The following is a 26,506-nucleotide window of genomic DNA, read 5'->3' as shown; positions in this document are numbered from 1 at the left end:
GATTCGCCAAATGTTTCTTATTTGTGGCTCAAGGCATTTATTTATTGCAAGGCTTCAAGCTGTGGTAAGCAAGGTCATAGATTAAGAATTGATTTCCACAGTTGTTCTAGCATACAAACTAAATTTCACTTGGTTGGTTTTAAAAGCTGCAGCTGGACATAAATTCAGCTTTCCATCATTATCAGAGTCCTAATGTTAAAGAAAATGAGAGAATATTCTGTGTACATTGTATGTTTAATTTAGCCTGTCAGCTAAGATTGCCCATGAAAAGCAAAGTGCTCATGCTCTGCAGGCTTCTAAATGTAACCATATTGTTACTGATCTGAGGTTTATTTTATTTCATCTGTATTCTTATTCCATTCTGAATGTACCTTTATTTGGCCATTAAATATTATTCAGATTTTGGTAAATTATGTTTTGAGCAATTTTTGTATGCTTTCTTTATTGTTTTTACTATATGCTTCCAGATTGTTAATTTCTGTCTTTAAATGTGGCTAATAGGAACGTAGATTTCAAAACGGAATACAAGCCCCTTCACCTAGAAATAGATATCCTGTTACCTTACTGTAACTTAGAGCACAATAATATAGTCAGACTTAAAATATGATTAGACTGTACATTGAATCTCTCTGCTAATGAAATGAATAGCCACCAGGGCAAAGGGTCTCCTCAAGATAAGGCTTTGTTATTGATGATCGCAGTAGAAGAATTTTATACTAGATATTATTCTGTGCGTTAATTAATCTGTATAATTTTTAAGTATGGATGTATAACTTTTCTTCCTAGGGATGTTGCATGTGATATGAACTAACTGGGTAGTGTGTTGTAGAAAGGACATCCGAACTAACCATCCACCCATCCTTTTGTCCATGAACTTCTGTTGATGATGCTTTTGAATAAAGATTTTTGATATGGCACTATGTATTCCATTTTTGATACCATAAATTAACAGAACAAGTCTTAATATGTAATGCACAATGTATAGTCCTAATTAATATTTAACATCTTCACGGTGCTTTACAAATATTAACTATCCCTATAACACCCCTGTGAATGCTAGCACTTATCCATCTGCATTTCCACTTATAGAGAAACTGAGGCACAGAGAGTAAATGATCAGTCCAAGGTAACAGAGAGTGAATCATGCCAGTTTAGAATTCCTGACTCTCAGCCTAGGGTTCATGCCACACCTTTATAAAGAATTCTGTTGCGGAGAGGCAACTTGACCTAATAGTAGTGTATATAATCATGGGAAATGACCAGGAGAATTGCATCCATACACTCACTCACTGTTGATCCTGCTGTCTCCATTCTGTGGTTTTGTTGATGCTGTACAGGCTTCAGGAATGGGGCAGTGGGACATTCTGGTGTCTTACTATATTAAAATGAGGCTATTCAGTCTCAATCCCCCCCTGCCAAAAAAAAGAATGACTTAGAAAAAACAAACAGAACCACTCCGCCCCCCCCCCGCCCCACTACACAGTGAACACTCCCAGTTGCTCCGTAGCACTACATTCCCGAGAGAAAATAATGTAAGCGGTGTTCTGTACTCTCTTTTTTGTTATTACAGTGCAGTGAGATTGAATGGTGACCACAAGGGGAACTCAGACACTTAATGCACTAAATGGTTTTCTTTGTAGTGGCTGCAATATGTATTGAAAGAAAAACAGGCAGAAAGAGGTTTTATGGCTGATGCTGGAGGAAAACAGTTTGGCATATATAGCGAGATTGTTCAGGGATAGGTCAACTGTATGAAAATAAAAACAGTTTTACGTTAAAATTCCTTATTTCAATAATCTTTAAAATAATCTTTTGGAGAAGGGAATCTGTACAGCTAGTTTGTAAACTAGTTTTCTCCCCTTTCTGGGCCAAATTTTGGCCTAACTCAAGCACATGCACTGATTTTAATGGGAACCATGAACAAGCTATTCAAAGTTTGCATCTGACCCTTTAGCTTCATTTTAGTATATGCCTACACTGCAGTTACCCAGTGTGATTGCCCCTGGTGTAGACATAAATCTAGCTAGCTCAGATGCCAGAGCAGTGAAGCTTCAGCAGTGCACAAGAGAGGTTCTGCATGGGCTTGTACAGCCTGCACTGAGGCACACGTTGCCACAGCTGTACCGCTACTGATCGATACCCAAACTAGTTAGATTAGTTTGCAAGCTCTTTTGGGTTTTGGTGTGTGTTGGAAATACATTAATTTTAATTAATACATTAAATTAAATTAACATTGTCAATGTTAATGAATGAATAACTAAATAAAGAAGGTCTAAATATAGAGAGAAGAATTCCCCCATTACTTTGGCACCTAATTATAGTGCTGTCTGGGGGGAAAAACAGTATCATGATAGTCAAATAGGGTCAACCCACTAAATAGTCATGCTTCTGCAAGTGATGGTGCAGCATCACTGTAAGTCCTGCTAAGAGGAATTGCTGTTACCAAGCCTCAGGGTCAGGAGGGCATGTGTTATGAGTTAATTATTTCAAACATGGTCAGGACAACTTGCGCAACTGGTCAAAAGATTTCCAACGATGTTTAACATATGGAGGCTTTTTATGGAAGGACAAAGTCAAAAGTTATGTCAATAGTCTCAAGACTGATCCATTCCTCTGAACAAATAACCTTAGGAAGTGGTATAAACACCTAGGTAGACAGGGCAGGCTTCCTTGTATGTAGGTGATGTCTACCCAAGGGCAAGACCAATGTATTAGCTCTTGGTGATGCATACCAGATCTGAATGATATTCTGCTAAAGGGCATAGGCTTTATTAACAGACCCGACATTACTCAACTAAATATTCATTCAGGAGGAATGCAAAATACTCCTTTCAGATTCACCCACATGAATTTTCCTCAAGTCAAAGTGAATTGATGAAGGAACCTAAAAAACAGGTGCCTTCTGGTTCAGTGATGAGTTTGGTATAAGAACATGAATAGAATAGAATTCTTCTGTACCCAAGAGGATTGCCCTAACAGCAGGTATCATCCTCAGTTCCAGTCACCCTATTCACCTGTCACATAATCTCTCCCCAAGAGGAGACATTTTCCATTCATACAAAGGCCCGTACCCCCAAAAACAAACATTTCACAAAAAAAGACAAATGGAAAGGGAGAAGGAAACTGATTTTTTCTTATTCCCCAGATACTTGTCCACACCCTGTACAGTGCATTCCAAAGAGACAAAAAGAAGATGGAGTGAGTAAAGAGTGTCAGGCTCTGTTCATATAGGCGGAAAGAGTGGGCCCTGCAGTGTCCATAGAAAGGAGTTGGCAGTGTATTTCAGTGAAAGTTCTGTCCACACTGGGAATGGAAGGTTGAGCCCTGTTTTAGTAGAGTATTTGTATTTGAAAATAAAATCCATTAGTCAATATAATTATGTTTACATTGCTTTTTGTGATACTTCTTGCTGCAGAAGAGGTGTATGTATTGGTTGGGTCACTGTGGGAAATATCCACATTTGGGCTTCTCTTCATATCACACTTATTGCATGGATGTCAACTTAGGGCTTGATGCAAAGCCCATTGAAATCAGTGGACGTCTTTCTGATTTCCAGGGGTAATGTTTGCAAAGTGCTTTGGCAATGGAAAGTGCTAATAAATGCTAAGTATTTTTTCCATGTCCTGATTTTTGCACGTTTCTAAATCATGTCAGAAAGCACTTCACTGTTTTTAAATGTTTGCTTGTCTGTTTGTATTTTAAAATGTAGCTGTAAGGCAGTATTAGTACTTTACCAAGCGTTAATGTTTGAGTTCTTCTGTGTCCAACCTTTCCAGCCAGAGAGCCGAACGTGTCATTTCAGAAAGGTCGAGGGCCTCTATCAGTACTTTAGAACATATTTTCTGGGGCGCAGGCAGCACAAAGGGAGCAGAGATGACCTGCACGTGTCTGGCTGTCAGAGATGAAGCGTAACTCTTGGGGGGGGAGCACGTGACTGCTGCACTCGTCTCCTCTGGGCTGAGAAGCAGCAGCAGAGCCAGAAGCACCAGGGCAGTGGCAAGCGAGTGCCTCGGGGAGCATTGTGTGGCAGCCGGATTCTGCAGGCAGGGGGCATCGCCGGCTGGTGCCAGGCTCCTTTGGGGGAGAGGCAAGAGCACGTTGGGGGTGCATCTTGGAGCTGTACCACCTGCCTTGCCTGGGGAGCACCCAGCCGTACAAAGACATCCCAGTTCAGGGAGCAGGGCAGGGAGGGCTGCTGGGCAGCCAGCCAATGCCTTGGCTCCCACAGCCCGGAGAGCTAGGGGCCCAGGCGGCTCCCACCAGCTTCCGATCTGCCGGCTCCTGGTAGGAAGTGACGGTTTTCAAATGGTGGGGGTCCCTAGGTGGGTGTGCCCCACAGTTTGAAAACCTCTGTGCTAAATGGAAGGCAGAAATCCTGGGGGGGGGGGGAACGGGGACGTGACCCTGCGTACCCCCCCACCCCACACGTCGCCTCTGCGTGGCTGGGGATTCCCCCAGTTCATGGGAGTCTCCAGTGAGTGTAAAACTAGCATCTACAGGTTCTACATCTCCCTCTCTGCAGACCCTGGCACCAGGAATATGTTCCGGGGGTTGGAAAAGGCGTTGTGGGAACATGTTGTACTCTGCCTGTCCTTAGCTGCCACATACATCCTTGGGAACATAGCTAGTTGGCACAAGTTTAGAGCAACAACAAGACTGTTCTAATCTGGATCAGAGAATCAGAGATTTATAACCAGTTGCTGGTTCTCAGCTTTGCCTTTTTTTCCCTGTCCTGGGCAGCTGGGGAGGCTGCCCGAGGTTTAGGAAGGGCCTAGTGAGCTCCCATGCTCTCCCTGGGGCTCCCTCAGCCTCTGGGGCTCCTACCTTTGTCCCTGCTGCCTCCTCCCCATAGCAACAGTGCTGATTCAAACAATTCAGTTTGCTCTCACTTTCATATCATAATCAAATACACATTTTCTTAGTACAGAACTCTAGAAGGTAACAGTGTAGCACCTCAAAGGAAACAAGTGTGCCCAGGTCACAGGTTACACACCATTGCTCTACCTCCTGGAACTTGGCGTTGAAATGTGCCCATTATGTGGTGTTAAGGAGGGGCATGCAGTAGGTTGAAAAAGGAGCATTATACTGTTTAAAAATGAGACAACGCAACCAAAGGGAATAATTTGTACTGTAGATGTTTTGACCCTCGCAAATTTGGAATGTGTGGAACCCATCAGTGCATCATTTCTGTTCTGTACTAACTCCATTCATGACTCATACTTTAGCCTTCTTGCCAAGAAGAAAAAACAAACAGGAGCAGCAAACTTCTTAAATTCCAAATTCATGCGTCTCAGACAGAAAGCAAAGCTAATCCCCAACACAGCCAAGTGTGAAGCAATTCTGCTCTAAAAATTCCACCTCTGTGCTTTTTCCCCGCTGCTGTGATTACATCTGAGCAGCTGTAAGTTTTCAGTACTGCGGCAGCAGTTTGGTTTCAGTTTTTAATTAAAAAAATTCTCATAACTAGGGAACTGAACAATAGAGTATTTTTTCCCCTAGATAAAAAATGGTTCAACTATGGGTGAAGTGCTGTTAATAGCAACTGTTGTGCAGCTGGAACATGGAGAGATTCAGCAAGCATGACATAAAGAAAAGTATGTTAGAAAAGGAACAAATGTAAAATAATACATGATTTAAAAAGTAGTTTTACCGTTTTCCTTTTTTCTTCACCTCACTCATTTCCCAGAATAGGCCTGGTGATAATTTTTTGACTAGAGGAAGATGAGTTCTCTGTACACAGTTAGAAATTCACTGTTTGGGAAGTACCTGAACTGCAATATAATACCAATACCTAATTTTAATAACCAACAGTCATACATTTAATTCTTTGGAATCCCTATAATTTACTCCTCTGCACATATGTTTTCATAAAGGGATATAAACTTGATTTATTTTAGTACCACACTGTAAAGTGGGCTACATTAAGGAGGTTTTGACAAAGGCACACAATTATACAGTATTTAGACACAGATAAACAAATATATTAAGCTGCATAATACCTGTATCATATATATTGAACATTTTCCATCAGACCTCTTTCCTTTGACTGATATCACAATAGAACAAAACGAATTAGATGGTAATAGCTCTAAGTAGTGCAGATTGAAGAGAATATTCTGTGTGGCAGCATACACCTTACATTCTTTGGTACATTTGGGGAATAGAAAAAACTACTGTAGATCAAAAGTGAGAATAGTTATATCTTTGCTATTTGGATAAAAAAAAGATCTCAGACCTCTGTGATCTAGTCTATGGGAGAGCAAGCCATGCTCAAGTCATTGTCTTTTTGACATTTTAGCACTAGACATGAAAATATGTGTCTGAATTAGGTACATTTCAGTGGGTAAAGGTAACTTTTTTTGTTTCTAGACACTGTGCTATACCATCTGGCCACCAGCCACTTTATACAAATCTCACAACAATATCTATCACTTTATAGAAGGACTAATCTGTCCAGCCAATGTTTACAATCAGATGATCTGAATGGAACCGGGAAACATTTCCACAATGAGAACTCACAAGTACTTTTGGCTGAAAATTCAAATTATGAGAATTTGCACTGCAGACTTTCTAAAAACCTATAGCTAAAAATTCATTTAGTTGTACAGAAACAATACTAAATCCTAGAAAAATCAAACATATTTTTTCAAGCCATGGGATGCATAGCTGATGGCACTATAGTTTATAAACAGGGACCGTCATTTTTAACATTCTTGCAAAATACCCTAGATCTACATATGGCATCTAAACATTTCAGATGTGAACACTTACCCAGATGTTGATATTCTGGCCACTGAATTCCAGTTGTTTGGTAAGTATGTTAAAATATTTTTTTTATTAAATGGAACCTATTTATTCTTTACCAAACAAAGAGTTTTTGTAATGGATACTTCATCACTGAAAATCAGTGTTACTGTATGGACCCTTTCTCAACCCTTAAACCCAAGCCAATGGTAGATATAATCGTTCTGATAAACTTGAGCCTTGATTTGAAATACCTTTTCTGGAACATTAAAATGAGGTTGAGAAGCCAGAACATTACAAGAAGCGTGCACCACAACTGTCGCTCCATGGACCATCTGCTGAGTGTTTTGCAGAGCCTTGCATGCAGTATAACATGGCTCACTGAAAGAGCTGGCTCAACCAGAGGGAAGTGGACAAAAACATGCAGAAGCTGAGTGGGAAGCTTGAAGCAATTGAAGATGTAGAGGTCATCTGGTGTAAAACACTTAGGTATGCACTTCTTTTACCAACAAAATGACATAGCACTTGAACTGTTTTCTAATATATGTATACACACTGATTTGTTGATGTGACCCTGCTAATTTGTTGTTAAGTTGAAGAAAGGAAACTGAAAACAACAAAACATATATGGGCCCAACTCACTTGTCACTGTGAAAATTTTCTGTCCCCTTCTCAGCCCTCTCTGTAAAAGGCTGTTGGATAGAGCATTTTGGCTGGAGTCCTAATGATGTAGGAAAGCAAAAGAGAAGGACCTTCATTAGTTACTCATTCATGTGAAACTGACAAAGGCTGAAGATTACCAATGCACTGGTCTGTAACCTGTAGTACCTGACCTTTGTTCTGTAGGCCAGATCATTATGTATTTGATCCAAGCCATCGTTCTTGGATCTTGTGTTGTGTTCTTGTCCTGTCCCAGTTCACTCATCTAAGACATGGGTCTGCCAGTGTGTTCTTAATGCTGTATTTCATTTTCCATTTTCTTCTCTAAGTCTAACGGGTTTGCAGAATTCATACCCAGAGAAGAAGAGTGGTTTTGGTCTCACCTCTCATTTATATAAACCATGAGCATCTGAGAATGGTGTTTGAAGGTTGGGAATAGTTCTCCACCTCTTCCATCGAAAACTACTCTAGTAACTCCTCCCTGCTCTACTGCTGTTGGTTTCTTCCATTCAGAGACATGGACATGTCCTGATTCATCAGTATAATTTCCCATCTATGTGCGATTTTTGTTTTAAAAAGAAAGATGTGGAAATTACATTGACTATGAGACACAAACATAGATTGGAGGTGGGTAATGGAAAGAGGTAGATACTTAGGTCCAATCTGGGAAAAGGAGTGAGGCTTTCCTGCTGTCTGTTTCCCTTTATCTTTAGCTACATGAGGGGTTTTGTTTGTGCTTTTTCTGTGCACGCCAATCTTTACATCTATCTACAGATGGAATGTCCACTGGATGAATTGGAATGTTTTCTCTGCTTAAACCTCACTCTCTTAGAGCTGTCCAGTGGTATTCTGTGGCCCAAGATGAGGATCTCTGCCATCAGAACTGGTTGATACAGAAGATCCTATAATTTTGGGGGGCAAGGAAAAAAAGCAATCTCTAAAATGTTTAGCAGAAATAATCCAATGGCTTTATTTTTACATTTTTGTTTGAAAGATACTACTTGCTGGCTGCAGAGTGTGTGGATTCATCTTCCTTCTGGAGCCTGAAACAGGTCACCACTAGAAAACCTTACAGTCAACCTGGCCCTGCAGAGAACATGGAAGGGGAGAGCATCTACGAGGTTGATTCTGAAGATGGGGTTGGAGGTAAGGGTGCCATCACTTGTTTTGTTTCCCCCCGCTGGCTGATTGATTACAGGGAGTCCTTCCGGTGACCTGACTGCAGACGCCACAGAAGATGAACAAGTGTTAAGGTTGTCTTCAGTTTATCAAGTGTATTGTCACCTTATAATACATGCAATGAATAAAGGTATTTTTTGAAAGCAGTTGCTTCCTAGAAGAAGTGACCTATTCAGAGTCTGCATGTGTTTTATTGTAATTGTGAGTTGTTAGCTGGAGCCTGAAGTTTCTTTATAGGTGACATAAATTCCAAATATTTATAAATAAAGGTAGATGAGACTTTCACTTTTCTCCTTCTTAGTCACTTCTCAGGAGCTCCACTCTTTTCTGCTTGCCATCTTCTGTCAACAGTTTTCTTTGCTGAGTGTAGAAAACGGCAGGAAACAGCTGCTTCTGTTACTTGTGGAACATGAGTACTTAGGGAGCATTGTTTCCCAACTCACACTGGTTATGTGAGAGTTCTGGAACAATTCACATAACTTCTCTGTGCTGTGATTTGCCCATCTGGAAAATGGGATTAACATCCCTCTCATACTTCATTGGGTATAACAAGGCCTAATTATTTGTGAAGTGCTCTGGAAACCTTTGACAGATATTACAGAATGGCAAAAACAGTGCATGCTGCTGCTTCACTCCCAACTTTTAATATAACCCAACCTCTGCTCACAGTAACTTCTGCAAACATCATTATCCAACATAGAACTGTATATTGAACTGCCTGTTTCACTGTACTACATGAACGTCATGAACTGCTAAACCTCAGAACCTTCAGGAACATGCATATCCAAGTATTATGGGAAAGAGCTCCTCTCCAAGTCTGCGTATCAGCAACATAATCATATTGTAGTTACTGAACTACACTGGAAACCTGTCAGGATATTCTGCATCTTTGTTTACTTGATCCTTTCAGTGATCCATATATTAGTTTCCAGTGTATGGTGACCACCTGCACCAGCAGTTCCGCACATGCTAGGTGGTAGAATGGCTTCGCTTACTTAAATGATACTGATTCGTTAGTTTCCTTCTGATTGCAACAAGGAGCTTGCAGGTGTTCCTCAGGTATGCTTATTATGAACACTCAGAAAATACTGACTAATCTAATGGTCACGTCAAATTACTAATTTTGGTTGAAAATTGCTTGGTAATTTTCAGTTATAACAGATAGTAAAGTAAATGTTTACTTGTGTAAGAGACTTATCCAATTATATAACAAAAATTGTACAGATATTTATCCATGCAAAAGATAGGCCAGTTAGGTGAGTGAAGAGTATTTAAATACCCCTGGAGAAAGAGTGGTTACTATCTCCTTGCAGTTGTTCTCCATTCCCCAGAATACAATGGAGCCCTCGCTACAGGTTCAATGCTGGTATTGGGCTCTGTGCATTTTTGTTGAAGGGACAGGGTAGAGCCAGAAGCGCTCTGTAGTGCACGGTCTTCTGTTGGCATTGAGGATATCCAAGTAGTTTTTCATGCGAGTTCATTCAAGAGTGTAGTGATTGGCGTGGTTTCACCTACATAGCTGTTGGTGGGGCATTTGATGCACTGGTTTAGGTACAGCTACGTGAAATGAGATAATCACTGTGCTTTCAACTGAACTCCCACAGAAAAATAAAACAAAAACACCCTATCACCCATGCGTGAACACTTTCACAAAGTGATCATTCCACATGGGATCTCTGTCCTTGTCCTCAAAGGAAACCTGAAAAACACCTTCAAAAGACAAGCCTGTGAACTTAAATTCATAACTCTGCTAGACCCCAAAAATCATAAAACCAGAGACACTGGTTTTATGGCTCACTACAGCAATTTGTAACCTACTAACCCTCGTTTGTCCTATGACTGCAGAGGTGTTAATTCCCCACTTCACTTTAACTGGTCTCCTGCAATGTGTTTACACCTTGTGCTTAACAATCTGTCCCACCTTGTATTCAGCTGTGACACTCTGATTACTTTTTCCAGACCTGAAGTAGAGCTCTGTGTAGCTCGAAAGCTTGTCTCTTCCACTAACAGAAGTTGGTCCAATAAGGTATTACCTCACCCGTGTCTCCCAACATGGCTACAACAACTCTGCAACTCACATGTTTAATGGAGGTTTCAGAGTAGCAGCCGTGTTAGTCTGTATTCGGAAAAAGAAAAGGAGTACTTGTGGCACCTTAGAGACTAAAATTTATTTGAGCATAAGCTTTCGTGAACTACAGCTCACTTCATCGGATGAGCTCACGAAAGCTTATGCTCAAACAAATTTGTTAGTCTCTAAGGTGCCACAAGAACTCCTTTGTTTAATGGAGTTACTCTGGTGAGAACAGAATCTGGACCAACACATCCAGGGCTTTTTGTTTTGTTACTGATTTCAGCAAAATGACAGCATTTTTACCATAAAGGGCTGTAATGATTCCTTGAGCTAAAAAGAGACTCACTTCAACAGGATTCAGGGCTTGCTTACACTTGAGATGCTGTGCTGCTTTAGTGCTTCAGGAGAGATGCTCTCTATGTTGACGGGAGGGGTTCTCCCTTTGGTGCAGGTAATCCACTTCCCCAAGAGGCAGTAGTTAGGTCAAGGAAAGAATTCTTCCGTCGACCTAGTGCTGTTTACGCCAGGGGTTATGTCGACTTAAATATGTTGCGTATGGCTGTGGATTTTTCACACTCTTTAGTGTAGACCAGGCCTCAGTTTCAAAATAATTTGTCGCAGTCTGTTGCTTATGCTTTTCTTCTAGTACAAGATTGGAATGTGTGTGGGAAACAAAACAATTTCCATTCTGAAAACATCTCCTCCTATGGGCAAATGCTCCTTGGGGAAGGACCTGCCTTTTTGTTCTGTGTTTGTGCAGCACCTAGCACCGTGGGGGTCCTGGTCCATGACTGGGGTTCCTAGGCACTACAGTAATATAAAAAATAATAAAAGCCAACCTGCTGTGGCTCCAAGGCCTACCAAGTACTGTTTGAGATTTGGAGAGGAAGAATGATTTTGTGAATAAAATGTAAGAGAGCTGGGATCTATTCTTTGCTCTTCCACAGACCTTGAATGTGACTTTGGGTAAGTCCCTTGAACCCTCTGCCTTGGTTTTCTCATTGATACTTATATATCAAAATTATAAGTGTTGACAGTTTTTCAATCAAATAACTAAAGAGGGAATTCTAAATAATTTTACCAAACACACTGCAGTTCTGCACTCAATAAAAAGAGCTTAAAAGTGAAGTGTCAACGCTTATTTTCCATAACATGTATGGGGTTTGGTTTGGTTTGGTTTTTTACTAAGGAAAGTGTGTACTTTATATAAGAAGGGTTCGTGACTCCCATTTGAGACTTATGAGAATTATATATGTTTATAGCTAGAAGCACAGATTCCATATCAGAATGACATTGACAGATGACATTTCAGCGATTGGTGGCAAAACCAGATATATGCCACTTTTCAGCTACATCATTAGAATGAGTCAAAGGAAATTAACAGCTCCAAATAATGAAATGTCATTTGGGTTTCACTGATTCTAGATACACGAGTTTTTGTTGCAAGCATGTTATTTAAGGCTGAATTTATTTTAATGCATAATAGGCCTGATCCTCAGAGGTTTTGAACACCCACTGACATCAGCTGAAGTTTCAGGGACTCTGCAGCCTCTCCAGATCAGATCCAAAGTGTGGAAAAAACTCTAGTGCAATATTTTATCCATTGTATGGGAATTCAGGCCAAACTTTTCAAATTTGGGAGCCTAAAGCAAAGTGCCTGAATCCATATTTAGGCTTCCAAATAAATGCCTGATTTTCAGAGGTACTCAGCACCTCTGATCTCTAATTCACTCTAATGGAAGCTGTGAATGCTCAGATTCTCTGCAAATGAAGCCACTTATTTGGGAGCCTAGATACAGATTTAGGTGCTTAACTTTATGCTGTTAAGTTTTAAAAATTTTGGTGTTCGCCTTTAATGTTAGTGCAATTCTGAAGGATGGATTGGATGCATTGTGACATTTTTAACTTGATGAGTCATTTCCCCATTTGGTGGCAGATTTTTCATTGGCCTTTAAATGTATCCAAGTGGGGCAGGGTTCCCTATTTCTCCCCAGCCCATGCAGGAGCCAAACACAATTACAACCCTTCTGCTTTCCTTCGTCCTAGGAGCCCTGGAAGGCATTATCATCCTGAGGCGTTGTGACTCCTTATGTCCTTCCAGGGCAGTGTGGCTCTACCCCACAGTCACTGTGGGCCTGTGCCAGGTGGGCACAATTTAGCTCTCAAATTTTATTTTCAGTAGGTGATTGTCCCCATTTCTGATGTCTCAGCCCTCTCTTCCTGCTTGTAACAGGAAATAACCATTTGAATAATCATGTGGATTTTCAGGATTATTTTCAGATGTTCCCTAGAGGCTTTTAATCCTTTTTGTTATATTCTGATACCTATGACTAGATTATCAGTCACTTATTCAGCCAGTCCCATTCGTTGTCAAACTGGGAGGCATATCAAATGGGGCCCTGGGCCGCCTGGGTCTGGTGCTAGTCAACATTTTCATTAATGATTGTATAATGCAGTGGAAAGTATGCTTATAAAATTTGCGGATTACACCCAGCTGAGAAGGGTTGCTTGCATTTTGGAGGACAGGATTAGAATTCACAACAGCCTTGGCAAATTGGAGAATTTGTTTGAATTCAACAAAATTAAATTTAATAAAGGTAAGTGCAAAGTGCTACACTTAAGAAGGAAAATCAAATGCACAGCTACAAAAGGGAAATAACTTGCTTAACAGTAGTATTGCTGAAAAGGATCTGGGGGTTTTTATGGTGGATTGAATATGTGTCAACAACGTAATACAGTTGCAAAAAAGGCAAATATCATTCTGGGGTGTAATAACAGCAGTGCTGTATGTAAGACATATGAGATAACTGTCCCACTCTTCTTGGCACTGGTGAGGCCTCAGCTGGAGTACTGAGTCCAGTTCTGGACACCACACTTTAAGAAAGATGTGGACAAATTGGAGATAGTTCAGAGAAGAGCAACAAAAATGCTAAAAAGTTTGCAAAACCTGACCTATGAGGAAAGGTTAAAAAACTTGTGTGTGTGTGTGGTCTTGAGAAAAGAAGACAGAAGGGACCTGATGCATCTTCCTATATGTTAAGGGCCGTTATAAAGAGGACAGTGATCAATTGTTCTCCATGTCCACTGAAGGTAGGACAAGAAATAATCATCCTAATCTGCAGCAAGGGAGATTTAGGTTAGAGATTAGAAAAAGCTTTCTAACTATAAGGGTAGGCTTCCAAGGACTGGAATCCCTGTCACTGGAAGCTTTAAAGAACAGTCTAGAGGAACACCTGTCAAGGATTGTCTAGGTATACTTCATGACCTCTTGAGATTCTTTCCAGACCTATAGTTCTATGATTATTAGGGATTTTTTTAATACACAATCCTATTTGTTTTTGCAGAGTCTGATGGTGAATATAAAAATGCAGAATCAATACCAGGGAATAAACATTTCCTTGCTGCCTGTATACTGTACTTTACTGACATTCTGCAATTTAATAAATATTTGAGGATTTCGCAAAAAGAAAAGGAGTACTTGTGGCACCTTAGAGACTAACCAATTTATTTGAGCATGAGCTTTCGTGAGCTACAGCTCACTTCATCAGATGTTTACCGTGGAAATATTTGAGGATTTGGTTCTGCATCCCAGCACCAAGCGTACCAAGAAAAAAGGTATAAATAAAACCATTTCTTATAGAGAGTAGGCCATATCAATCCCTGGTGTAACTCAACTGGCATCAGGGCTGTTACACCAGGCCCAGATTTGGCTTGTTATCTTCACTTGTGGCTCTGATTCAAGCAAAGAAATACCCATTGCACATTAGCTAGGTCACAAGTTAGTTGCTATGGTAGTCAGCATTTTTTTAACCAATCAGCTCTCTTTCAGGATGATTCAGCCCAGAGTAACAAATCAGTCACACCGCACCAGAGCTGTAATCAAAGCAGCAGCGATTGTTGGTTTTAAAATCTACAGAGACTTTGCGAACAGAAATATTTGTGTTAGAAGAAGATATATACAGTACTGTATCACTGCAATATATTCTGTAATACACTGAATTTAAACAAGTTGGGGTATTCTGATCAATAGTAAATTGTTTAAAAAAAAATTCAGTAAGTGGGGTAAATTATGTCCACAATTTGGCCAAAAATGTGTATACTACAGCAGTACACAGAATGATACTTTAGTTACAGCCTTTCATCACAATACTGTGCATACCAGTCTCTCTTCTTTCAAGCTACTAAATGAAAGTAAATTATTGCCGCTAATGGAAGACTCCCAGACTGTGCTGTCTGTTTGCTTCCTTATTATACTGTTATCTGGCTAATTGAAAATGCTGCAAGACTTCTCCAGTAATGTAAAAACATTTTTTAAAGTTATGGCTGTATAGTGGATAAGCTTTCTTAGTTTGTATAATTTCAGAAATGTAGTAAGCTGTAGACAATAGCAGATATTAAGGGTTATGATTTCAAACGGCCTGAAAATGTGCATAGCCATTAGCATAGGCAAAAAACTGCATTTGCACATGGAAGCAGGCAGCTAAACAGAAGTCCACTGACAGGGAACATCCAAGCTGGCATTGCTGGAGCACTCCACAGCATTTGATAGGATTGGCTGTGGAATCCCTCTGTCACAACTCATAGGTGCAATAGCAGTAACAGGATCACACTGAGACACCTTCACCTATTGCTCTTAGGCTATGCTTAGAGAGTTGTGATGGGCACTTGCATCTCCACTTCCAGAGCTCCCACTTGTTGAGTCCTGTGGGGAACCATCCTTTCCCCAATCTTGTTCTTCATCTCTATGAAGCCATGAGGGGAGTGAGTTTGTGACCCATCATGAACTAAAATGCTAGTAATATGCAAATGGCATCTAGGTTTACACCATTTCCCATCACAATTTAAACAGCATCATCTTCCAGCAATCCAAAGGTTTGAATGACAAGTGACTGCCCGATGCTGAGTCCCGAGAAGACAGAGGTGATGCTAGTGGGGAGTGGGAAGCACTTTGAAGAACTTGCCACTTCTGTAATATCACTCTGCACTGATAGCATCTTCCTTCAGATTGTTAAAGTCCACAGTTTCATTGTGCATGTGGATTTCTCACAGCTTCTGGATACCCAAATAGTGACGGTCACAAGAAGCTCCCTTTTCCATATAGAATCATAGAATATGCAGCTGGCAAGATGAACATGTGCTTTCCTGTCAGATTCAGTCTTAGCCACAGTGATCAATGCATTCGTGACCTCCAGACTTGATTACTGTAATTCTGTGTCTGCTTATGAAATTGCTGACTTTAAAAAAGCTACATCTGGTTCAGTACACAGTAAATCCTTTGCTTAACCAGAAAGGCTGCCGAGAACGCTCGCCCCAATGTCTGCTGTGTTCTCTTCATTGGCTCCTCATAAAATACTGGGTCCAACTGAAGGTCTGGATCCTCATTTGCAAAGCCCTCCATGGTACTGGCCCCAGATACCCGAGAAGCCGCCTTACACTGTGTGACCATGGCCACCTTTGATGGCGACATTGCACTAAAACAATGGAACTGTCAACCTCAAGAGTGTAACACGTGTGCAGGAGACAGACTTTTCTCAGTGCTTTGTCCGTGAATTTGGAACTCATTCCTGGAAGGGATCAGGATGACCACAAACCTCAGTTAATTTCAAACAAAATGCAAAATCTGCTTATTAGCCTTCCCACAATATTACTAACAAAAAAGAAAAGAAAAAAGTCCAGGTCCCGCAGATTGGAAGGAGGGAGGGAGAGAGTGTGTGTTATATATTTATAAACTGATCCCATCTACAGCATTGGTAAACGGCAAACCTTAATTATCTGCTCTAGAGTGCAGATAAATTTAAAAATAAATTGTAACTGGACTGCTGCTAATTGACTACGCAGGTTTGTTTGCTTAAATTGTTCCGCTTCTGATCAACTGCAGTTTATATTCGTTCCAGATCCATGCATTTCAGACAGAAGAATACAGTTCTTTTGACTAACTACTTTTAGTAAATCCGTGCCTACCCACTGATATAGCCCATAGAAGATGTGTATTTGGTGATGCATGGTGTTTGGAGAATGGAAGAATTTAGATGGACCAACAGTTCATTGTGGAGGCTGCTGGTCTAACACCTATGTTCTTTAACATTTTGAATCATCACTGGAGGCTAAGGACACGACTGAGCCATTAGACTGTGAAAAAACAAAACAAAATTCCCAAACAAACAAACAAAACCAGATCCTGGTATGGTAGGTATATTTTCCAAAAGGGGCTGATATTTTATAGTACTTTGTGCTTAGGTGGGTCAGTGGTTGGAACAGTTTACTGGTGGTTTATTTTTTGGTATTTGGATACAAGGTTTTTATTCGTCGTTCCTTTTATTTTCATGAACCAGTGGTCTATCCTGTGCTCCAGAGAGGCAAGCTAAATTACACAATGTGTGGTAAAGACAAATTGTGCAGTGTAGCATGGAAGATACTTGATTGTTTGGTGACATGAACTGTGAGATGCTTTATATCAGCCATCACTTTCTTTTGGAGCTGAATTTGCAGAGATGGGAGGAAGAGGGAAACGACTGAATAATTCTTACTGGGTATACTGTATCTGTGAGTTGCACTCAAATTTATACAGACACAGTGATGGAAAATATTACTGGTTTGTAAACATTAAATAGATCGTAAACTTCATGGAACATTTCCTGATAGTGATTATTAAATTTAAGAATTTGTCTGTTCCATCAGCATTTTATTAATATTCTATTAAGGCAAACTTTTCTTAATAACCATTGAATTTTCTTGTTTCATCATACTGCTGTTTTTAAATTGCTGTGCATTCTGCATGAGTGTGGGCCTCACAAAATTTGTTTTGTATTGTATTCTCCTTGAAGAAATAGTGGTGAAATCCTGGAGTTTTGTCATTGACTTCAGTGGGGCTAGAATTTCACCCTCTGACTGTACATTATATTTCATACTGATTATATATTTGTACACCCAAACACTGTTGTCATAAACATACAGCTAAGGATATCATAAAATCTCTCCTTACCTGTAAAGGGTTAAGAAGCTCAGGTAGCCTGGTTGGCACCTGACCAAAAGGAACAATAAGGGGAGAAAATGCTTTCAAATCTGTGGGGGGAGGTTTTTGCTTTGTTCTTTTTGTTGGTTCTCTCCGGGTCAGTGAGGAATCAGGACAGGGAAAATACATCTCCCAAAGCCCTACTTGAACTAAGCATCTAGATTACAAAAATTGTAAGTAAAGCAAGGAAATGCGTTAGTTTCTTTTGTTTTAGCTTGTGAATTTTCCCTGTGCTAGAGGGAGGTTTATCCCTGGTTTTTGTAACTTTTAAGTTTTGCCTAGAAATCCTCTATGTTTTGAATCTGATTGTCCTGTAAAATTACCTTCCATCCTGATTTTACAGAGGTACTTCTTTTACTTTTTTTTTTTTTTTTTCTGGACGTCATGTTCTGTCATCCTAGCCTTTCTGCACTTAGCCTAGCTTAACCCGAGAGCTAGAAAGAAAAAAAACAGAAACAAAACCACTTGTGAATTCCCCTGTAGGAAGTTAACTACCCTGCTCTCAGGCAGAGAAAAAAAACTCCGGCTGCTCTCAGCTTAAAACCTCCCTGCAGCAAAGAGGAAAAAAAATTATTTAATATCCTGAGGTTTGTGCTTCTGGTTCAGAATGATCCCACCACTCTGCCACCATGTTAGGGTTCCCTACCCACTCTGAACTCTATGGTACAGATGTGGGGACCTGCATAAAAGACCCCCTAAGCTTATTTCTACCAGCTTAGGTTAAAAACTTCCCCAAGGCCCAAATCTCTGTTTGTCCTTGGACTGAGGTGTGCTGCCACCACCAAGTGGTTTAGACTAAGAATCAGGGAAAGGACCACTTGGAGTTCCTATTCCCACAAAATATCCCCCCCCAAGCCTACACCCTCTTTCCTGGGGAGGCTTGAAAAATAAACAAGGTGAGCACAAACCAGATCCTTGGGTTTGTAGGACACTAAAAACCCAATCAGATTCTTAAAAAACAGAACTTTATAATAAAGAAAAAGAAAGTAAAAGAAGCACCTCTGTAAAATCAGGATGGAAGGTAATTTTACAGGACAATCCTATTCAAAACATAGAGTAAAATAGCCAGTCACCAGAGCTCATTTAGCCTGTTATAGCAGAGTACACCGTATAGTTGCTGTTTATACATCCTACATATTCTTGCAGCCAATACTCGAGCTGTGAATGTCATGTTCCTTAAGCAGCTGCCGTATGCATTGAAATAAGAGTCTCCATCTAGCTGAAGGACATGCGCTAAATTTGACTCAGTTTTAAGTTACTTCTTGCATATTTCCCATCTATTAGTCTCCTGACAATTAAAACAAAAATAGAATCATAGAATATCAGGGTTGGAAGGCACCTCAGGAGGTCATCTAGTCCAGCCCCCTGCTCAAAGCAGGACCAGTCCCCAACTAAATCATCCCAGCCAAGGCTTTGTTAAGCCTGACCTTAAAAATATCTAAGGAAGGAGATTCCACCACCTCCCTAGGTAACACATTTCAGTGTTTCACCACCCTCCTAGTGAAAAAGTTTTTCCTAATATCCAACCTAAACCGCCCCCACTGCAACTTGAGATCATTACTCCTTGTTCTGTCGGATTCAGATACAGGATTCAGATACAGTTTCAGGTCCAAACAGGCAAGAAAGGTTTGGGTTTCTGGAGTGGGTCTGTTGGGAGAGAAAGGAATGGATGCAAACTCTAGATAGTTTTACTTTATCTGCTTTTTTATTTATTTACAGATATGAACATAGTTCATATTAGTGGTTTGATCAAGGATGAGCAAAAGCAGCAACAAAACTTAGGATATCAGGTGAAATGGATATTGCAGTGAAAAATATTATAGAAATAGTAGCAGTATAAAGCTCTGTCTTCATGCCCCATCAGACTGCTCTTATACAAAGCTATTCATAACTGCTGTTAGATCTAATTTGGCTCCAAACAAATTAAAGTTCCTTTCTAAGAACGTGTGCTTGGATTTTCACTCCAGACGCATTTATACTGAAAGACAACCAGCTGCCAAGTTGTTTGGGTGTTGACTGACTTAATAAAAAAATTACTTATTACATTTTAAATGAATGTCTGCTTTTGAACAGTGCACTGAGTGAAACAATTTAGTAATGATTGTTTTTATTCCCTACTCAAGTCCCATAGCCATAGAGGGCATCATTTCAAGGTGCTGAGCACCCATAACTCCCTCTGAAGTCAGGCAGTGCTTTGGTAAATCCAACCAATTTAGATACTGGGATTGTCTCCTGCAGTTGCCCTTGCATTTTAACTCGTCTGCTGGAAGCTCTATACCAGATATTAATTTCAATAAAGATTATTGGTTTAATATTTTAATAGCTTTTTGCTGCCTTTCATTAATAATCATCCTTACTTACTGGCCACACTCCTATAATGTAAGCCACGAGGGAAAGTGATTACATTTTTATAGAGCTGCATCTTCTAAACAAAGTTATATTGAATAAGGTTGAAAAAATTCTTCAGTTTGGCTATATGCAGAATATTCTGTGTCCCAATATTTTATTCACGGGGGTGTCCAGCTAAAGGCCAATAATTTACCTTTTAAGTATACCACTCTTACAGTATGGTGCTTATGCATTTATTTTTACTTACTATATTGGGGCAAATTCTCAGCAAGTGGAAATGGTCTTCGCTCCGTTAAAGTCCAGTGGAGCTAGAAAAATTTACCCCAGCTGATGACCTGCCTCATTGCCTATGAAAGAATATCTTTAACTGGATCCACTCTCACCTTTAACCAAAGTGCTACTTCTAATATTGCAAATGTAAGTACAAAGAACCCTCCCCTCCCCCCATCAGTAGGCTGCATGCAAGCACACATCTGACTAACTTGAATGGATTGCTGCTGTTATGTACCAGGACTAGAGTCATACTTTTCCTACAAAATGATAAATGTCTTTATAAAAAGAAGCACTTTGATACAGTACTTTATCTTGCTGATTTTTCAAAGCATTGCAAATTTAGACATAAACATTTGTAACTAAGCATTGAAACCATCCTGGTATGTACAGTAATATTTCTCCATATTCAATACGTTTATTTGCTTTCCAATTTAGCTACCAGTACTTTAAAAAAAAAAAAGTTTGAAAAAAAGTGAAACTGCAAATTAAAATGGAGAAAGTATTTCCTCATGGTTATTTTCTGTCATGCTCCCGTTCAGCCACTATATGAGCTGTTTCAATGAGTAAGATGATGTGGGTTGCTGTTCCTCCTCTATGCAGATGACACCCACACTAAAAAAAAAATTAAAAAATTAATCAAGTATACTTATTTGCATTCTGAATATTTCTCTAAGACACTTTGTTTCTTTGGAATACAGTATTTTACTTGCTTGGTTGTGTGATTAATTTAATTTTTCTTTTAGTTTTTTTTTAATGCTTCTATCTCATACTTTTTGTCATTGCATTCCCTGAGCTATTACAAAAGGAAAGAAGGAGCATAATCTATGTGCTATAGATTGCTATCCTGAGGGCTCTGTATTGCATTTCACTGACTGACTTCTAAAGATTTGTTGAAATCCTATGCTCTTACTTTGCAAAAAGAGAAGAGGGGTTTCTTCATTATCCACCACATATCTATCAGCTGAACTGTTCTCGGTGGAGAATAGATTGGTTAATGTGGGCTTTCCTCAGTAACAGAACAAGGATCTTACACTGAGGGTTTTTTTAACTTCACGATAGCTCAGATCAGGACTATCATAACAACAGAAATAAGCTTTGGAGTTGGGGGGGCAAACAAGGAGATACATTCATGGAGATTAATATCATAATGCCATAGAGCTTTTGGCTACAACCTGTGAATTAGAACCATGTGTTGCTTGGTTGAGGAAGTCTACCCTGGAAATTATTTCTCTATTATTGGAAGTGATTGTCAGTGCAAGAGGCCAGCATTGCTTGGAGAAGCAATTGTTCAGCCCTTGTTAAAGAAACCTTCCTAGGAGGTGGAAAATGTTCACCATTTTTTGCCTTGTCTTGAATCTCACTTTTGAAAGAAGGGCTATCGAGGGCTGTGTGCAAGGAAACTCTTGTGACACATTGATGCAGATCAAGGAAATCCAAGGACTCTGGATTTAGTCCTAAATACAATATGCAGGGTGCATTGCTTGGGGTTATAGTAATCCTTGGTTGCCTCTGGATACCTTTGCTCCTCCCGTAGTGTCGCTCTGAGACCCTAGCAGGGGTAGACAAAGTTGTTCTTGAGTGGCTCTGTTCCCTTTTCCCCCCAAGGTCTCAGGGAATGGTACTGGGTGCCTAATTTCCAACTGCAGCAGGAGCACTCTCATACAAAGTTCTACAAGGTTATTTTCTGTCATACTTCCTGTTCAACCTTTATGTGAGCTGTTGGGGAGATAGTGAGAGGTTTTAGGCTAGTCCTCCTCTGTAAAGAAGGCCTCTTGCTCCGTATCTCCATTTGTTTGGGTCATGGTGGCTTACCCAGTGACTAGCTGAGATTGATACTTGGCAGAGGGTCAGTAGGCTGAGACTCAATCTAGAGAAGACCAAGCTAATGCTAGTAGGCAGTATGTGGCAAAAATTCTTGAATTGTACAAGAGACATGGAGGGATGTCTTTTGGGAGCGAGGGTGGTGGTTCAGTTGCTGAAACACTTCCCTCTGAGTTTAGGTTTAAACTCTGCAGCACTTTTTGTGATAATACGTGAAAGTAAAGCAGACTAGTGAGTTTTCATTGTCTTAGCTGTCTATGGCCTGGGTTGAGTATCACTCCTGTAGATGTACTTTCCATTGATCAGCAAAGGTGTTTTTTATTCTAACGTAATCCCTGCTTGCTCATGGTTGCTGATGCGCCACCACTTGTAACGTTGACTCACACAGGGGCATCGGCAGCGGGCTAAGGTTATAGCAGGCTCATCAGTCTCTAGCTGGCCTAGCCACCATTGGGGCACAGAGTGCTACTCCCAGCAAGCAAGGGTTACAATAAGAATGAGATTCTTTTCACGATTGTAGTTTTGGGCTGTGAATGGTTATTCCTTCTGACATGACTCTTTAACAATATACATATTTTGTTGAGAAGTTAATGCAAGGGTCCTATAATTTTCTTGTCTAATGAGTGCAACACAATTAATTGAACAGCTATTCCCTTTCAGTAGGTAGGAACAGGTCACAGCTCTGACATTTGGATAATTGGTAATTTTATGTGTGTTTATTAGTGGAACATGAAGATGATCATATCTTCGGTTGCTTAATTATGACATATGACATGATTCAAGTTGCCGATTGTGGTCTGTGTGCTTCTAAACACTGGACTCATTTATCAGAAAGTTTAGCATTCTCAGATAGAAAAATCCTAAGGTAATTAATTTGCAAATGTATTTCTTGGATTGAAGGTTACCTTGTGAAAATTTTAAAATTGGGCTTTATTTCAAGATCACTGAAGTCAGATCCTGTATGTTGTTCCTGTGCATCTTCAGATGGCTTATGTGATATAAAGGGAGAACTATATGATAATACTTGTTACAGGTAAAGGTAGAAGTGATCTCTATACTTAGGTTGCCTAATACGTAAGAAAAGGTTGCAAGATTCCCCCTCCCCCCTTTAAAGGAAGTTCTAATGCCTCTATTATTTCAAATTGGGCAGGACAAAGCCTCGTTGCTAGGGAAATGTATTTGTCCTAGGAAATTCCATTCATATTTAGCTGTGTTACAGATTTCTAAAAATTGCCATTTCCCTCTCTTGCATGCATTTCTCGAGAGAACTTGGGCAGCATGTCAAAATAACGGAACATGAACATTCTAAAGAGCAGCAGCCTACACTGCACTGGAAATGTCTGGGAACTGTCAGAGTAGCTATAACAGCAAGAGTAAGGGAGGGAGATGGAGTGGGTTGGGCTCACCCACCTTGAGCATACCTCTGGGCCTGGCATATGTCTCCAGCACCCCATCCGCATTCTGGGAGCACCACATAGGGGTGAACTCCAACATTATTCAGGACACAGAATGAATGCAGAGTGGGGCTATAATGTTGCATGGACAACCTGAAATCTGGCATTTCCTAACTGTTGAGTGTTTGACTTTGAAACCTAAATAACTTTCTTTTCACATTTAATGTGTAATGTAATATATTATAGTAACACTCCGCGTCCCCAGCCAGATGCTAGCTAGAGTTAGAATGTGATGGTGTAAAGGTAGGTCGTCTTACCTCCAATTCAAGAGTATAGAGAACTGAACGTACCTCTGAAGCAAGAGCAAGAGGAGGAGGTCCTTAAGGGAGGAATTCTAAGAACCAGGTCCAGATGGAGCTTATTGTGCTGGATGTGTTATAAACACATTAAAATGCACAGTGCCTGCTTCAATGATGTTACAATCTAAGATGACAAATTACAGGCGAAGGGTTTGGGGGAGTTGTGCATTAAAATGTATGCAATTTAATATACATATAAAAAGTAACTGACAGCTGTCCCCTTTTGGTTCTCAACCTCATTTATTAACTGGTTGATTTCTCATAGGCATTTCAGCTGAGGAAGTCTTGAGGAATGATTTGAAGGAGGAAAGAGTAGTGTACTTGATCCATTCAGAGATGACATTCACTGCATAAAGGGCAGTGCTGAAGAAGGCAGGGAGAGCGCTGGATGAGAAGCTGACAAACAGGCATGAGAAGTCAGCATGGGTAGTGGAATGGAAGATAGGAGACCAAAGTGACTATAAGTAGTTCTTCATCCCCTCATTGACAAATTGAGCTGTTTCACAAGCTCCCTCCTCTCAAGAGGTCCTGACAGGAGGAACCTTCCTCCTGCTCTTGCATTGGAGATGCTATCAGCCTTTTACGCCCTTGAGTTGGAATTAATGAGACTGACCTCACCTCTGCACTGTCACATGGAGTCCTAAAGCCTAATAGTCCATGTCAGTGTCCTGAATTAATTTGCTTATTGTAAAATTGCCATCTCTTCGTCCAAAAAAAAAAATGTTATTTGCATTGTTGTTGTGTTGGGCCTAGGATACTGGGAAGACAAGCTGGGTGAGGTAATATCTTTTATTGGGGTAACTACTGTTGGTGAAAGAGACATGCTTTCAAGCTTACACAGAATGAAGAAGAGCTGTATAAATGCAAAAGCTTGTCTCTTTCACCACCAAAAGTTCATCCAATAAAAGATATTACCTCGCCCACCTTGTCTCTCCAAAAGTAAATAAATAAATACCTTTTCATAACCCAACTCCTGTTGCTCTAGTCTTTGCTATCACATTTAACAACTTAAGAGTGAAATCCTGGCCACATTCAAGTCAATGGGAGTTTTGATATTGGTTAAAGCAGGAACAGGATTTTGCCCTATATCTTTATTACTTATTTGGCTTTCCTGTATTCTGTTTTGTCTTTTTTAAGCTTTTGTGTATTGAAGCCATAAAACGGGTTTTCATTAGGGCATCACAAATGGTTTCTTGGATCTCAGGCTGCAGTGAGGTGCAGCTGTATACTAGAAGTGAATAAAGATTGATAAGATTGGAAGCATTTTTTAATTTTTTTTTTAATTTTCTGCCTGAACTAATGTGCAGTGGTCACCAATGAAAAGTCAACATTAGCAACAGCAACCGTACAGTGCTGTTCGAGATACTGCTGACATTCCATATTTTAAGTGCAAGTGAAAAACTGGTATCTCCAGTACTGCCACGTGGTGACTATCGACAAACACTGAAATTATAATGTCCACTGTTGTAGCATATATTTGTAAATGTAAATATGCTGAATATATCTTTACAAATTGCATACAGAGTCACTCTGTAAAGTGTGTGTGTGTACACACCTCATACACTGTCCTAGACCTATTCTAGTTCAGGCTAGCATTTGAAAAGATGAGATGGGTATTATTTTATTAGTTTAAATAATTGTTATTAAAACATATATAATTACATTTTTAAATTACTGATAGTTGTCATCTGTTTTTGCCAGTACTGTACAATTTAAACGGCTTGCTGTAATTATCTGACTAGTAAACTGCTGTTGCCTCATTGCTGGGCTACTGGGATTCATTTCTTTCATAATTAATATAATGAATCAATGTAAAGAGTCAAAACAATAGAAATAAAATACAACAAAGATAATTAAATGAAGAAACAGCAAAAGTAAAACAAAAATGCTGTTTCCTTTGCAGCCCAGTTATTTTTGGTTTCGCTTATGGACAATGGCACTCTTCTGCTATATTACCCAATCAGTACTTCCTAATACTATCACATAGATTATTATGTGAAAGAAAAAGAAGGAATACCCTTAAGGGATGTTGAAGGAAATCTGCATTCTCTTTGGCAAATTTAATTAGGGATTTAGAATATGTTTATCCAGGTTTTACCCATTATACTTTGACTGATAAAATTGAAACCAAGCATTCACAGCTATAAAGTAACTGCTTTTGATACCAGATTGCTTAATAAATAGGTAATTATGTTTAAGGCATTAGCATGTGTATGAATTTACTTTTTCCTGTTTGTTCAGTGAAAATGCCAGGAAACTTCAACTTAAATAAATTACCATGTAAGCCCACGATATCCAGTTATGTTTTTATGTTCAACTTATATTTTAAATAAATTTTAATGCTGCGCCTGCTATAATAAAAGTAAATTAGGATGTTGTCATGTTACTTGGTTTAAATAAAAAATAGCGCTGGGGGGCACAGAAGTACAAATTGGAAGAGTTAACTCAATTCATATTGTTTTGTGTAGCAATTAATTAGAACTAGAATATAAAAGTCATTTACAAAACTTGCCTTTTAATTATAAAATAACAGAATTCCAAGTTTAATCATAGGTCTCTGTTCATTCAGTTTTTGAAGCCACAGCATATTCTGTACTCTTGTTTGTTTTCTCTTCACAAGGAATCTGATTTCAAAATACAGTAC

General features: G+C 39.7%; 1 protein-coding gene across 6 annotated transcripts in view; it reads left to right on the top strand.

Annotated features, from left to right (window-relative positions):
• Nucleotides 1-26,506, top strand: part of PPP2R2C (protein phosphatase 2 regulatory subunit Bgamma) — a 286,843-nt gene that overhangs the window by 123,986 nt on the left and 136,351 nt on the right. For 4 of the 6 annotated variants that reach the window (XM_073342567.1, XM_073342569.1, XM_073342568.1 and 1 more), the window contains exon 2: nucleotides 8,399-8,550. The exons of the other annotated variants lie outside the window; for them this stretch is intronic. In XM_073342567.1, the coding sequence (XP_073198668.1) occupies nucleotides 8,502-8,550 (49 nt within the window). In that variant the 5' untranslated portion in view covers nucleotides 8,399-8,501. The remainder of the gene's footprint in view (nucleotides 1-8,398; nucleotides 8,551-26,506) is intronic. 6 annotated transcript variants of the gene reach the window in all.

This window comes from Lepidochelys kempii, chromosome 4, assembly GCF_965140265.1.
Source record: "Lepidochelys kempii isolate rLepKem1 chromosome 4, rLepKem1.hap2, whole genome shotgun sequence".
NCBI lineage: Eukaryota > Metazoa > Chordata > Testudines > Cheloniidae > Lepidochelys > Lepidochelys kempii.
Note: the sequence above shows the minus strand (reverse complement) of the source record. Positions and strands in the feature narration are given on the sequence as shown.